At 40.8% G+C, this 12,606-nt stretch overlaps 1 protein-coding gene across 1 annotated transcript; it reads right to left on the bottom strand.

The window, feature by feature from the left end:
- Window positions 1-518: 518 nt before the first annotated feature.
- Window positions 519-11,966, bottom strand: LOC116335919 (alpha-tectorin-like). Its single transcript, XM_031759700.2, has 19 exons — window positions 11,851-11,966; window positions 10,231-10,306; window positions 8,823-8,914; window positions 8,243-8,458; window positions 7,986-8,057; window positions 7,747-7,831; window positions 7,468-7,597; window positions 5,379-5,616; window positions 5,007-5,163; window positions 4,792-4,879; window positions 4,621-4,683; window positions 4,298-4,497; window positions 4,002-4,133; window positions 3,721-3,908; window positions 2,857-3,005; window positions 2,526-2,771; window positions 2,284-2,443; window positions 2,003-2,089; window positions 519-1,724 (listed from the first exon to the last, which is right to left on the bottom strand). The coding sequence occupies exons 2-18, from the start codon at window positions 10,274-10,276 to the stop codon at window positions 2,003-2,005; spliced, it is 2,349 nt and encodes a 782-aa protein (XP_031615560.2). The 5' UTR covers window positions 10,277-10,306; window positions 11,851-11,966; the 3' UTR covers window positions 519-1,724.
- Window positions 11,967-12,606: the final 640 nt, after the last annotated feature.

Raw genomic sequence — 12,606 nt, 5'->3', positions numbered from 1 at the left:
TGCATCTACGTATTTGTCATGCTTCCTGTTTTATTTTGACAGTCCTTATCCCGTGTTTAGTATATTGAGTTTTGCTTCCCCTTTGTCTCATTATGTGTGATTAATTCCAGCTGTGCTCCCCTCCTGTGTCTCATTCCCTCGTCATTCCCTTGTGTGTTTAAGCCCTGTGTCTTCCTCTGCCTGTTGTTGTGTCATCCCATGTGCTGTAGGTTTCTGTGCTTTTTCATGTTCCTGGTAATGTCTAGCTCCCTGGTTTCAAGTCTTTTAGTCCTTAGCCTTCCAGTTTCTAGTTTAGATTTAGTTTTCGTAAATTTGGGGTTTTGTTTTGTTCTCTGCTTCAGCGAAATAAAAGCTGCCCCTTTAAGTTCACTCTTCTGTTCCGTGAGTCCTCCATTTGGGTCCTCATCTTGCCTGCCACAAGGCACTAACCTTGACACCAATGGCAACGAACTTAGAAAGTGGACAGAATTTTAAGTAAACGGTTTCTGAGTGGAAAAGATGAAACAAAGAAGCCAAAGTCGAGTTGTTGTTGGGGGGTGTTTTACCCACATTATTTATTTATTTGTTTATTTATTGTAGTGTTTTGGAACAAATAGAAAAACAATAAAGGTGACAGATCAGGGCATCAAGTTTAAGTTTCAGTTGAATTGCTGTACTATTGTCTGTTTTCTGAGGAGAAGGCTGAAAGATACATATGTTCTTTACTTCTTAGACAAAATATGTTTTTGTATTTTCATTTAGCTCTGTGACTAATTTCATGAGAGCACTAAAAGATCTGGATAAAAATTTGTGAAGGTTTGTTCTGTTTCTGGCCTGAAAGTACCAATAAGCAGTAGGATTTGTTCAGTCCAGGGAAGCCAAATTGTGGTACACATAGTTGGGATGCTCTGGGCTGTTAATGAAGCTGTAATATTGTAGGTGCTTATTTTTTAAACTGTTGCAGCTAAAGTTATGGCTCTCTACTCGTTCATTGAGATAGTGGCTTCAAAATAATTGCTATCAAGATGTTATCAAGTTGGCTGGTAGAAGGATGTTGACCTGACTGTAGCCTTTGTTACTGTTGGCCAGATATTCTGTCACATGGATTCCAGAATTGGGGGGTTTCACCTGCCTTAAAGCGGTCTTAACTTTATCCACATGCACCAATAAATCCTGTCAGCCGAAGTATTCTGTCACCTTAAGAAGCTTTAACTTTGATAACTTAACCTGACCACACTGCTGTGGACCTCTCTTGCTTCTTTTTGCAAAAAATTTAGGTTAATGTTTCCACTTTGAGCTGCATCCGGCCCTGTTTTATAAGGCAAACTGAGTTTTAAAGAGTCTGCTTCCATTTCCTCATATTAAAAAAAACACAAAGCACACATGCCACTTTTACAAAATACAGTTAAAAAGCATAAAAAGTAAAAAACATAAATCAGATAATCGTTTAAATATTTCACTCTGATTACCAACTTATTAGATAGATGATTTTTATATTAAATCACTTCATGATTGCTCTTCATGCATCTTATTTTCCCCCTTTTCTCTTGGATATTTGCACCACTTTGTACCTAAATCATCTTAAATTATAACAACCTGAGGAATATGAATGGATCTTTGGTTAAAGTTTACACAGAATCCCGGCAGCCAAAACTGAGCTCATCCAAACATCCAGGATCTGGATCAGGACCAATCAGAAGTCAAGAATCATTGTTGAGGTCAGTATGAATCACCATGGAAGCCACCTGAGAAAATAAACCAGACCACAGTGTGATTGCTGAAAAACCCTCTCAAACTCATTGGTAGGAACTTAGCTTACACAATATATCTTCAGGTAGAAAATCAGTCCACTTTGAACCTTTATATAATATTTCTTTCAGCCACCATCACTGAGGTTTAATATCTTTCTGTTGAATTGAATGAAACATTTTTCTATGGGAAACATATTTGCTATAACACTAACAATCAGCACTTTGTATACAAACACTTCTCAGCACTATTAAAACAGCAGGCTGTGTCTTACCTAATGAGTCCAGGCCATGCTGATGAAGGCTTCACCTTCATACTTGGAACTGACAGATCTGGGTCTGCGAGCACTTGGAGGACAAGTCTAAAGACAAAGAGAGACAAAGTCCAGACTTTAAAAGATCAACACTGATCCTTTCATTCAGGACTGAATCTGCTGAGAACATTTGAGCCTTTGTGTCAGAATAGAAACAAGAATAAATGATTTTTTTTAATGACCATAACAGAAGAGAGATACATTTGACTGTGTGTGTGATGTGTTTGGTAACAAAGCTGTACCGGGACACAGTTGTTCCGTTTGGGGCACAGGTGGACTTTGCAGTGCAGGTAGACTTCACCAGAGCCCCCGGTGAACTCGAACATGTTGAAGGAGAAGTAGTTGGAGGTTCCCAGTCCGTTTCCCTTCACCTTCACAGTCTGGTCAGTAGGGTTGGCACAGCTGCTCACAGACAGGAAAACACACTTTGTTCAGGAGTCCATGAGAGAAATCAAAACCACATGACTCTCTGAGTCTGTCTCACCCGTTTATGATCAGGTTGTATCTCGGAGTGCTGTCGGGTAATGGCTGGTCTGTGGCCCAGCAGGAGTCGGTCACCACCACGACCCAGTTTCCATCCAGCCCGTCAGTTTTCAGCTCCACCCAGATCTTCTGGTTCAGCTGCAATTCAGTGCTGGACTCCACAGCTCGTGTGCGTCTGGCATCAGTGAAAGCCTTCATGGTCAGAGTGTAATCCCAAACTCCAGATGTGAGATGCTGGATCACAGAGCTGCAGAACACAAACATACTTCAGCTTTCTCTGACTCACAAACCTCATGAGAAGCTTCACATCTTAAAGAAATTCAACCACACACCTGTCTCTGATCCTGAAGGTGGCAGTCTTGATGTCCGGCTGAGTTTGGATGCAGGAGAAGTCGATGTAGACATGGTCGTGACGAGTGATGATGGAGGAGCTGTTCTCGGTCATGATGGTGTTTTTGTAGATCACTTGGCTGTTGTTGGACTGCAGAGTCACAAAACAACAACCAGATGTTGCTACTGACTTGTAACATCCAACAATTCAGTTCAGTTCATTAATCCCAAAGTGCACTGACCCAGTTTTCTTCAGCTAGAAAAATTGAATGTAAATCATGCTCTGTTTGCTTTATTTGCATTTGCACAGACACATGCAGCCTTATTTTCAGTCTCCTTACAGTGATTTTATTCTGAGAACATCAGCACTTTGACTACACTTTGAAGATGATGGACCTCTAACTCAGAAGTATGAAGGTAACAAAGTGTCCTTGTATTTTCAGTCTAATGTTTATGACATCTTATCAGTGATTATAATCACAGTCATCACAAACAATCTGCTGATTAGACACGTCAAATACATCAAACTCACTTTGTTCTTAAAAGCAACAACAGCAGCTTTAGTCTCCTTTCTGTCTCTGCCTTTGACCGCTTGTGACACGCAGACGAGTTGAGCACATCGAATGAAGTCAGATTATTTAAAACAGCGCAAACATTAGAGAGTTTCTCCCTGTACTGAATCAAACTCCTACTTGGATTTTTCTGTGCATAAACTTCTTCATCAACGTGATGAGAAGCCAGAGAGGTCAGAGGTGAAGCTGATCCCACAGAAAGATCCCAAACTGCAGCAGAGCAAGAGAAGCTCAGCAGATGCTGGAAGATGTTTGGCTGCTTGTAGAAGGTAAAGAGGAAGAGATGAAACTCACCATGACCACCGCCCCACAGCTGTTGCTGCTGTTGAAGCTGAAGGTCACCATGTGGGTGAGCTCGTCCACCTGACCCCTGCAGGTCGGGTCGTTGAGGTGTAAGACAGAGTAGTCAACGTCTTTGTCCTCCAGGAGACAACCGACCAGAGTCACTGAAGCAGAGTTCTGCTTGCAGACCGTTGGATCACCTGAACGTCACAATATCAGTCAGAAAAATCACAGTTAGAAGTTTTCCTCCATTATTCAGCCCTGTTGTCATGGTGATGTCACAGCTGTCGTACCCAAAGAGTTGTTTGCTTGGTACTTGGAGGCAAAAATGGCCCGACAGAAGCAGCGAGTGTCACCACAGACCGTCTTCTCACCACAGAACTCGTGATCGCTGCAGGTCCTGTTCTGACAGAAGGCCTCAGAGGCTACAGAGGAACACACTGATGTATTATCCTGAAAACATGTGAGCTCTAAAAATCCACAGTTCAGTTCTTTAACAAAGGAGAGCTTATTAAGGTCTTATCAAGGTCTTATTAAGGTCTTATTAAGGTCTTATTAAGGTCTTATTAAGGTCTTATTAAGGTCTTACAGCAGCTGGTCTTTGATGTCCAGCCATCCAGAGTGTGGTTGTGTAGACTGCAGGCTCTGGCGTAGGCCTTCAGGAACTGACAGTTGAGTCCGTCCACTGCAGGATATTTACACAAAGTGTCGGTGCAGGCGGTTATGTAGGGCTCTGGGTCGATGTCACTGTTACAGGAGGAGAAGGGCGCCTTCTTCAGGAGATTACAACTGCTCCACAGATAAATAAAATAAAGAATAAAGAAATCAATTGTTAAAATCTGTGCTGAAGTCACATAATCAAAGTTTGACACAGACACAGATGTTTCCTGCTGTGTGGATCAGTCTGCTCACCGTTCAGTCACACTGGTGCAGTTGATCGTGCTGTCAGCAGGCTCATTGTACTGTATCTCACAGCTAGGGGGCGACAAACAACAAAGGTCAGGCTCATTCATACAAACACAGAATATCTGCAACATCAGCAGCAGCAGTCAGAGGGACTGTGAGCTTGTGATGAGGTCTTACCTGGTGGAGCTGTACTCAGAGAGTCTCAGGTCACTCAGAGACCTGCTGGAGTTTCCACACAGACCCTCCACAGATGAACCAGCAGGTCCTGCACAGGATCAGGACAGAATGAGTCAGATCAGCATCAATATTCAAACATGACGAACACAGAAGAATAAATAACAGCACAGTTTACAGTTTAAATTGTGATGTTATTTAAACTTTATTTTCTGTACTTTCTAAGTGGATCTGTGCGGTGTAGCCATCAAAGAAGACAGAGATGGTGAGGTTGGAGAGCGACAGCTTGGCAGTGACTCCAGTTTGGTCCTTAGAGAGCTGCACACCGTGAACCAGCTGAGGTGAGCTGTCGAGGGTCAGCGTGGAGTCGTCCAGCTGCATCACAGCAGAGACAAAGTGGAGGAAACACTGAGTGAAACATGTCAAACACACAAACAGGCTGATTTCACAGCAACAACCACTGAGTTCAGCAGCTCTGAAAGAACTGCTTCTAACAGCCCTGAGAAGAAAGATGAGAGGAGACACAGCAGAGGATGAGGGAGGACTTTGGATCAGACTCCACTCATGAACTGTGGCTGTAGGTCGCTTACCTGAACTCTCCCACCTTGTTCCAGGTGAATGTCATGCCCGTTCACACGCAGCGTCACACTGTCCAAAAAGCTCACATCTGTACGACGCCGGTCCTCAAAGTTCCCCAGAACCTGGAAGTCTGGGAGTGACGGAGTCGAGAACAGAGAGTACGCACACCGATCCTGGATGGAGTTAATCTGGCCGTGGACGTCGATGATAGTGGGGCCGGTCACAGTGCAGGTGGAGTCCAACACACAGCTGACAAAGGCAAAAAATTCAGTTAAATTCAATTTTATTTATATAGCACCAAATCATAACAACAGTCACCTCAAGGCAATATGTTAAGGTAAAGACCCCACAAAAGTAGAAAGAAAACCTGTCTCCTGAATCAAAACTGGAAGCTGGTTCCATAGAAGACGGGCCTGAAGGATCTGTTTACTAATGCTGGCTGTCATCAACTGATTCAATTCAATTCAATTCAATTCAATTCAATTCAATTTTGACTAAGTCAGAAATATTATAAATATGATCTTTAACCTTGGATATGTGTCCTGAACCTTGTAAATTATTAAAATATTAAATTCTATATTATAAAAATATTTAAATGCACATTATTTGACTATTTCTATGCAGTTACCATTTCAGTGTAAACTATCTAGGTAAAAAACACAGCTGACACTTTGAGACTTCATCAGAGGTGTAAGCATCCCAGCAGATGCCTTTGTGTCCGCCTTAAAAATATCCTACAGTAGTCATTTTTGAGGAAAAAAAACCAAAAGAAAAAACAACAATGGCCGACAACTGTAAACTGGTGCGTAATAAGCAAGTGAATAATGCAGAAAACAGAGATTTTTGATGGTAAACTGGTCTCAAAGTACAGTGAGAGAGAGAGTGAGAGAGCTTTGCAGAAAGTGTGATTTTATCATGGTGGAAGCAAAATGGCCAAACTAAGAGGGAATTAATGACGATGTTTATCAAATGTGAAGCGTATTTTGGATCTTCGTTTGCTGTTGGTTTCATGAATTTTAGTTGGAGAGTGACAAAACCTGCAGCTTAACAAACGGTGAGATGTGAGATGTTATGGCGTTATTTGTGCGCCTCTACTCTGAGTGCACATAAATAATTTTTGCAAGTACAAATGTTGCATTTTGAGGAGAAAATTATTTTGAGGGAACAAAATTAATTTTCTGCGTGCAAGAAATGTATTTCAGTGTTTGCTATTATCCATATACACACACAATAACACCCCCTCTCGCTCAGTTGTTGGCATTTGCTCTTGCTCAGATCTCTGCTCTGTGTGCTCACAGATATCTGCAGACCTGCTGTCAATGTGTCGCTCTCAACATCTCTGCTCCCTGCATGCTCATCTCTTTCTGTACACTGTTAGAAATGTACCACAAAACCAATCAGTCACAGACTTGGATGCAAAAATTCTGATTGGCTGTTTTGGTCTCCAATCAGCTCGCAAGCTACTGCATTCTGGAAACACTGTTCAAAGTGTAGCTAAACTCATTTTTGGTTAGTATGTTTAATTTAATTTATTTATTTTGAAATATATAATTTTTTAAAACCATTGTGGTTATAATCTAGTTTAAACCAAACCACTCTACTGGATTTAGCTACATTCTGTACTGTGTTTCCGGCTTATTGCGAGAGCGAAGTGCTCTAATAGGGTGATATGGTACTATAAGGTCATTAAGATAAGATGGGGCCTGATTATTTAAGACCTTGTATGTGAGGAGCAGGATTTTGAATTCAATTCTGGATTTAACAGGAAGCCAATGAAGGGAAGCCAAAACAGGAGAAATATGCTCTCTCTTTCTAGTCCCTGTCAGTACTCTTGCTGCAGCATTTTGGATCAGCTGAAGACTTTTCAGTGAGTTTTTAGGACATCCTGATAATAATGAATTACAGTCGTCCAGCCTGGAAGTAATAAATGCATGAACTAGTTTTTCACTCTGAGAAAGGATATTTCTATTTTTAGAGATGTTTTTTATTCACAATAAAAATTTTGTGTAAAAACGACCCGCTCTCAGTGAAAAACAAATCCCTCATTGAGATTCAGTGTCATTACAGCTTTTTTTCCTGATACAAAGAAGACATATTTACATGCCATTGCCTTGACAACGCTCCAGCGGACCACAGCTAGAGGTGTAGAGGGCTGCGGTCTCATTACAGGTGAGACTGACGCAGGTTTGTGGATCAGAGCTGATCACTGTACCAGGTGGATACATCTGACCTGAGGATGGAAGGAGGGTTTATTTGAGTTCAAACACTCACAGATCACTGACGCATTTAAAAACTGTGAGCACAAACATCACCGTAACATTCAAATAGTTCAATTTTACAAAATCCCAAAGTCGAGTTTGGAGCTTTAGATTCACTTACCTGAGTGTCTGCATCCACTGATGTCTAAGTAAGTCTGAGCATGAATTGTGCTGACTGTGGAACCACCAACCTGAGTTTCCAACATCTGGACAGAAACAAACACAATCAATGTTACGACCACAAAGCAGAGACAACATTAGACATGTTAACATGAAAACAACGTTTGTGTTAGCTAGTATTTAATGTTATATTTAAATATTAAGAGACGTGTCTAGTTGTTTATAAACACTCAGACTCACCGCAGGATCAGGGTTGGATGTGAAAAACAACAAAGAAGCTTGTGTCCCGAAGTTATGCACATACAAATGATACTGTAAAGAGCAAACAGAAAAGTTTCAGACACTGTTGGAAAGTTTTCTCTAAAAGCTTTTACAAAAGTGTTTGATGTGATAAAACCTCAAGTTTTATTTTTGGTTTTCAGTGTTTATACAATTTGAAGTAAAACAGTGAATGGGGCACTAGTCAAATTTAACTCATGATACAGAAGAACACTCACATGAGAGAAGGCTATCTCAAAATAGCATTCCAAACTGTTCCGAATGGTTCGTAAATATCGACGAATTAGAATCTGATCAAAAGAAAAAGGATGTGGAAATGGCTCAAAGTAAAATCTTTTTGCGCCCCGTGAGCGCACCACAAGACAGTCTCCTCCAGTTTCAGGACTGAAAAAGCCGTTGAAACAGACGGTAACATTTCCAGATGTGATGTTCACCTGTGGAAAATCAGAGACACAACGAGTCAAACATCAACATCTTTTGTGCTTTGAGTCATTTACAGCTGAACTGTTGGTGTCAGAGCTGCTCAGGTTTCAGTCAGAGCTCTCGCTCTGCTTCAGGAAGCTGCATCAGCTGATGTTCACATACTCAGCATCACTGCAGAGGACATTAATGAGACTCTGAGCTTAAAGCCAGCTGCCCTCTGAGGGCCTGAACCCGGGAACAGAGAGTGTGTGACCTTCATGAACTGCTGATGTTCACTCAGTCTGCAAACATGATCTCTGCCACAGGTGGAGACTAAACAGCAACAGTGATGGAAACACAACGATCTGCTACAACATCAGGCTTCATCCTACTCACATAGAGCTGCTCGTACTGCTGTCCATAATACGTGATGGGACAAAAGCTGATGTTCAACACTGAAGACTTAGTGAATGTCTGTCGCTGAGCACCTGAAGACACAGAGACACATGAGAGCTGTGAGCTACAGTCTGTTAGCTGGTTGGACAAACAGGGAGAGCTGCAGGCTGAAACACTGACTTCATGAATGGATTAAACAGCGTTCACCAATGTTCTTGGAAATAAAGATAACTGGAAATGACAGCTTGATAAGACTTATCAAGGATACTGAAGGTAATAAAACTGCAAAGATGAGAAATCTGAATGAAAAAGATCAAAGTTTTCACTCTGACTGTTGTGAAATGTAGTTTATGTTTTTAAAATATTTTTTATGATCAGTAATTTTGATATTATCAATGTTGTTTTGGTTTTGGTTGATCGCAGTAATCAGGGAAAGTTGGGTCACATGGGTTTGGGTGGTGCCAGGTGATTGATATCAGCACCTGTTCACCTGTTTGTAGAGAGGAGAGAGATCGAGGACGATTGTCAGATTTATGTTGACGGCCTTTTTTTCTTCTTTTCATTATTTATAATATAATTTGTGCACATCAGTATGAATTGAATTTCATTAAATTAATCCTTTTTCATGTATTAGTACTGTCAGAATAGTAGTAGCATTAGTAATAGTTTTAGCTAAAGCCCATCCTTTCAGCCACATTTTCTTCGTGTTCCTGGAGTCGCTGTGTGTTGTGACCTCGCTCGCTTGGATTTTATCTTCACTGTCTACAAGTGTTTTTTTTTTTTTTTTTTTTTGATGCATAAATTTAAGGAAAGAATTATTGAGACAAATTTGAGGTTTAAAATATGTCAGTATGTGATTTGTGTTCAGTTTTGCAGACTTTTGTTCAGTGATGTTTTCTCTTCATTGTTACTGAGTTGGGTTGTCTTTTATGTTTTCTGATCATCAGGAGATGATACAATAAAATATTGACAGCCTCGCTGTCATCACAGTCCAGAGACTTTATGTCATGTATTCATAAATGTCATTTTAACAAGCAGGTAATCAATTACTCAACTTTAACTATATTTATTAATTTCTTGAGTAATATTAACACAAGTGATGCTGTTTGTGATCCATTTGGTTTGTTGTTGTTTTCTGACCTCTGATTGGAGGATGTTGGAGGTTGAAGATACTTCTGGAGGAGAAGAATGTTGTTTGTTTTCTTTGAGTTATTGTTTTTGTTTATATGGCTCTTTGTTTTACTTTATTGTTAAAGAATAATTTAAAATCCCAGAAAAAAAAAGATGAAAGTTTGCTGATGATGTCAGATTATTTGTACTTACAGCTTTCTTCATCATCACTCTTATGTTTTTGTACTGGAGTACTGTGAGGACACTTTCAAAATGGCTGCCAGGTGTGTGTGTTTACCTGTCAGTGCAATGAGAGCACAAAAGCAGAGCAGAGGGCGGAGCATGTTGGAGAGAACCAATCAGCTGACAGATACCTGAAACACAAACATTTTGAGAAAGCTGCGTGAAATTCTAACATTTACAGTCAGTTTATTTATACTTTATAATTTAATGTAAAGTTTAATTTCACAAATTTAAAGTCTGAAGCCTTCATCATCCACAGAATAAAATATGATCATGTGTTGTAAACTGGTTTGTAACAATTTCACTTCATATGTGTTGTATGGACTCATCAAACCAAACATGATTTTGTTGGTAATACTGTTTGTGGTTATAGTGTCAAATTATACACAACACAAACACAAACCACAGCAGTGTTACAAAGACAAACTTATAGATGACATATTACATTATCAACTCTATAAATCACATTAACAAAATACAAAACAGTTTCTGTAATAACAGGAACACCCTCTGAATGGTTTTGTGTCCACTGAGCAGTGTTGTCAGTGTCATGTGACGCACTCACACACTCATCAAACTGTGTTCGGACTCTTTGTCAGCTTTGACGTGTTCACAGGTTTCTGTCATCAGGACCTGAGCAGCAGCTTTCTTTAGCTCTGAAGATTAAATAAAAGTGGGCGTGTCTTCAGCCCGAGGCGTTCGGGGCTCCAGAGTAAAAATAAATGGTTATAAAGTAAAGATGTGTTCAGGCGTCACAGTTTATCTGGGCAAAAGTCACACTCACGTCTCTGCCCAGACTACCCAATCATCACAAACCAATCACAGCACTGCGTTCCTCCGACAGCACCTGTAAGCTGACAGTGTTGATTGGTCCAAGTCTGACAAACTGGTGTTTGCTGACCAGCTGAAGCTCATCAACGATGGACATAAGAAGCTTTATTAAGAAGAAAAGTGAGGGAGGGGCAGGAGGGCGAGTTACCAGCTTGTTGGAAATTCACCAAATTATTCCAACAATGCAAAGCTGGCTTTACTTTATGTGTCAGTCAGAGTTTATTTATACAGCACGTTTAAAACAGCCTGTTGACCAAAGTGCTGCAGAAGTTATACAAATATACACTGTATAAAAACAGTCAGTAAATCAACAATAAATAATAAATCAGATAAAACAAGTAAATAAAAGTGTGAGTGCATAAAAAGCCAGGATGTTGAGCTCAGCTGGAGCTGAAAGTAAGCGAGGTTCCTGACAGGAAACACTAACAGACCAACAGCACTGTCGTATCCATGTAACAGGTTGGAGGCCCAAATCAAATGTTTCTGTTTGACTTTAGTTCAGTTTGAGGAAGTTTGTCTCCAACAATGATAAATTAGACAAACATTCAAATCTATTCTCTGTGGAGCTTTGTGCTCCAAGCACATCAGGAAAGGATCTCCTGATGTCAGTAAGAGCAGGAGGAATGATGACCACCAGCCCCAAAACACTCAGCTCAGCTTTTAACATCTGGATAAAACACTAAACGTCAGCTTTCACACCTTCATCTGTGTGTGATGTGTTTGTTGTGCAGTCTGTTAACAGTCCTAACACTGATGTGTTGTTCAGCTCTGACATGTGTCCACTGAGCCGTCCTGATGTGTTACAAGAGGCAGAGCAAGAGTCCAGGTGTGCAGCTCGTCTTACCTGCAGCTCTGATGGAGGATGAGGAGGATGAAGGCTGCTGCTCAGGCTCTCTGGTGATTCTTCTGTTGGTGTCTCTGTGAAGAGGACGCTGCTCTCTCCGTCCGTCTCTCTTTATGTGGATCCTACTGTGGTCCACACCCAGCAGGATGGGGGTGGAGGTGGAATTCACAATGGAGATACCTGCTGGGAACCTCCCACTGATGTATTCAGACAGTTTCACAACTTTGATGTGTTCATAAAATTGCCCTTATCAGGACCTGAACAGCAGCATTCTTAAGAGTTGAAGAGGACTGGTTCCTGCGAATGGGTGTGCTACATGTGGTCCATCATGAACTCGTACAGTTCCCCTTTATGAGTCTCTGTTCTCATCTCACTCAGATCTCACTGGTTAACCAAATGGTTAATATTAAACTCACAGCAGAAGTTAACGTGTTTCACAGCCTGACACAAACAGTTTGAGCCTCTCTCTGTGGTTTTCTCCTTCATAATAAACATGATCCTCCATTTGGATCATATCATGTTTTATATCAGGGGTGACTCCATAATGGTTGATGTGATGTTGGCCCCATGAACTGTTTCACATAGACAGAGTCAGAGTTTCTGTTTCACTCATGTTGAACTTGTGTTGTTGTGGAGGCAGCTGTGACTATGGGCCCTTTAAAGAAACAGCTCACATTTCAACATTAACACAACATTACTGACAGAAGCTGGATTAGAAATCTTATTGAGATCTGATTCTCACTGTGAGACGACATA

Source organism: Oreochromis aureus, linkage group 3, assembly GCF_013358895.1.
Source record: "Oreochromis aureus strain Israel breed Guangdong linkage group 3, ZZ_aureus, whole genome shotgun sequence".
NCBI classification, from domain to species: Eukaryota; Metazoa; Chordata; class Actinopteri; order Cichliformes; family Cichlidae; genus Oreochromis; species Oreochromis aureus.
The sequence above is the reverse complement of the archived record's forward strand: the minus strand, read 5'-3'. Positions and strand labels throughout refer to the sequence as shown.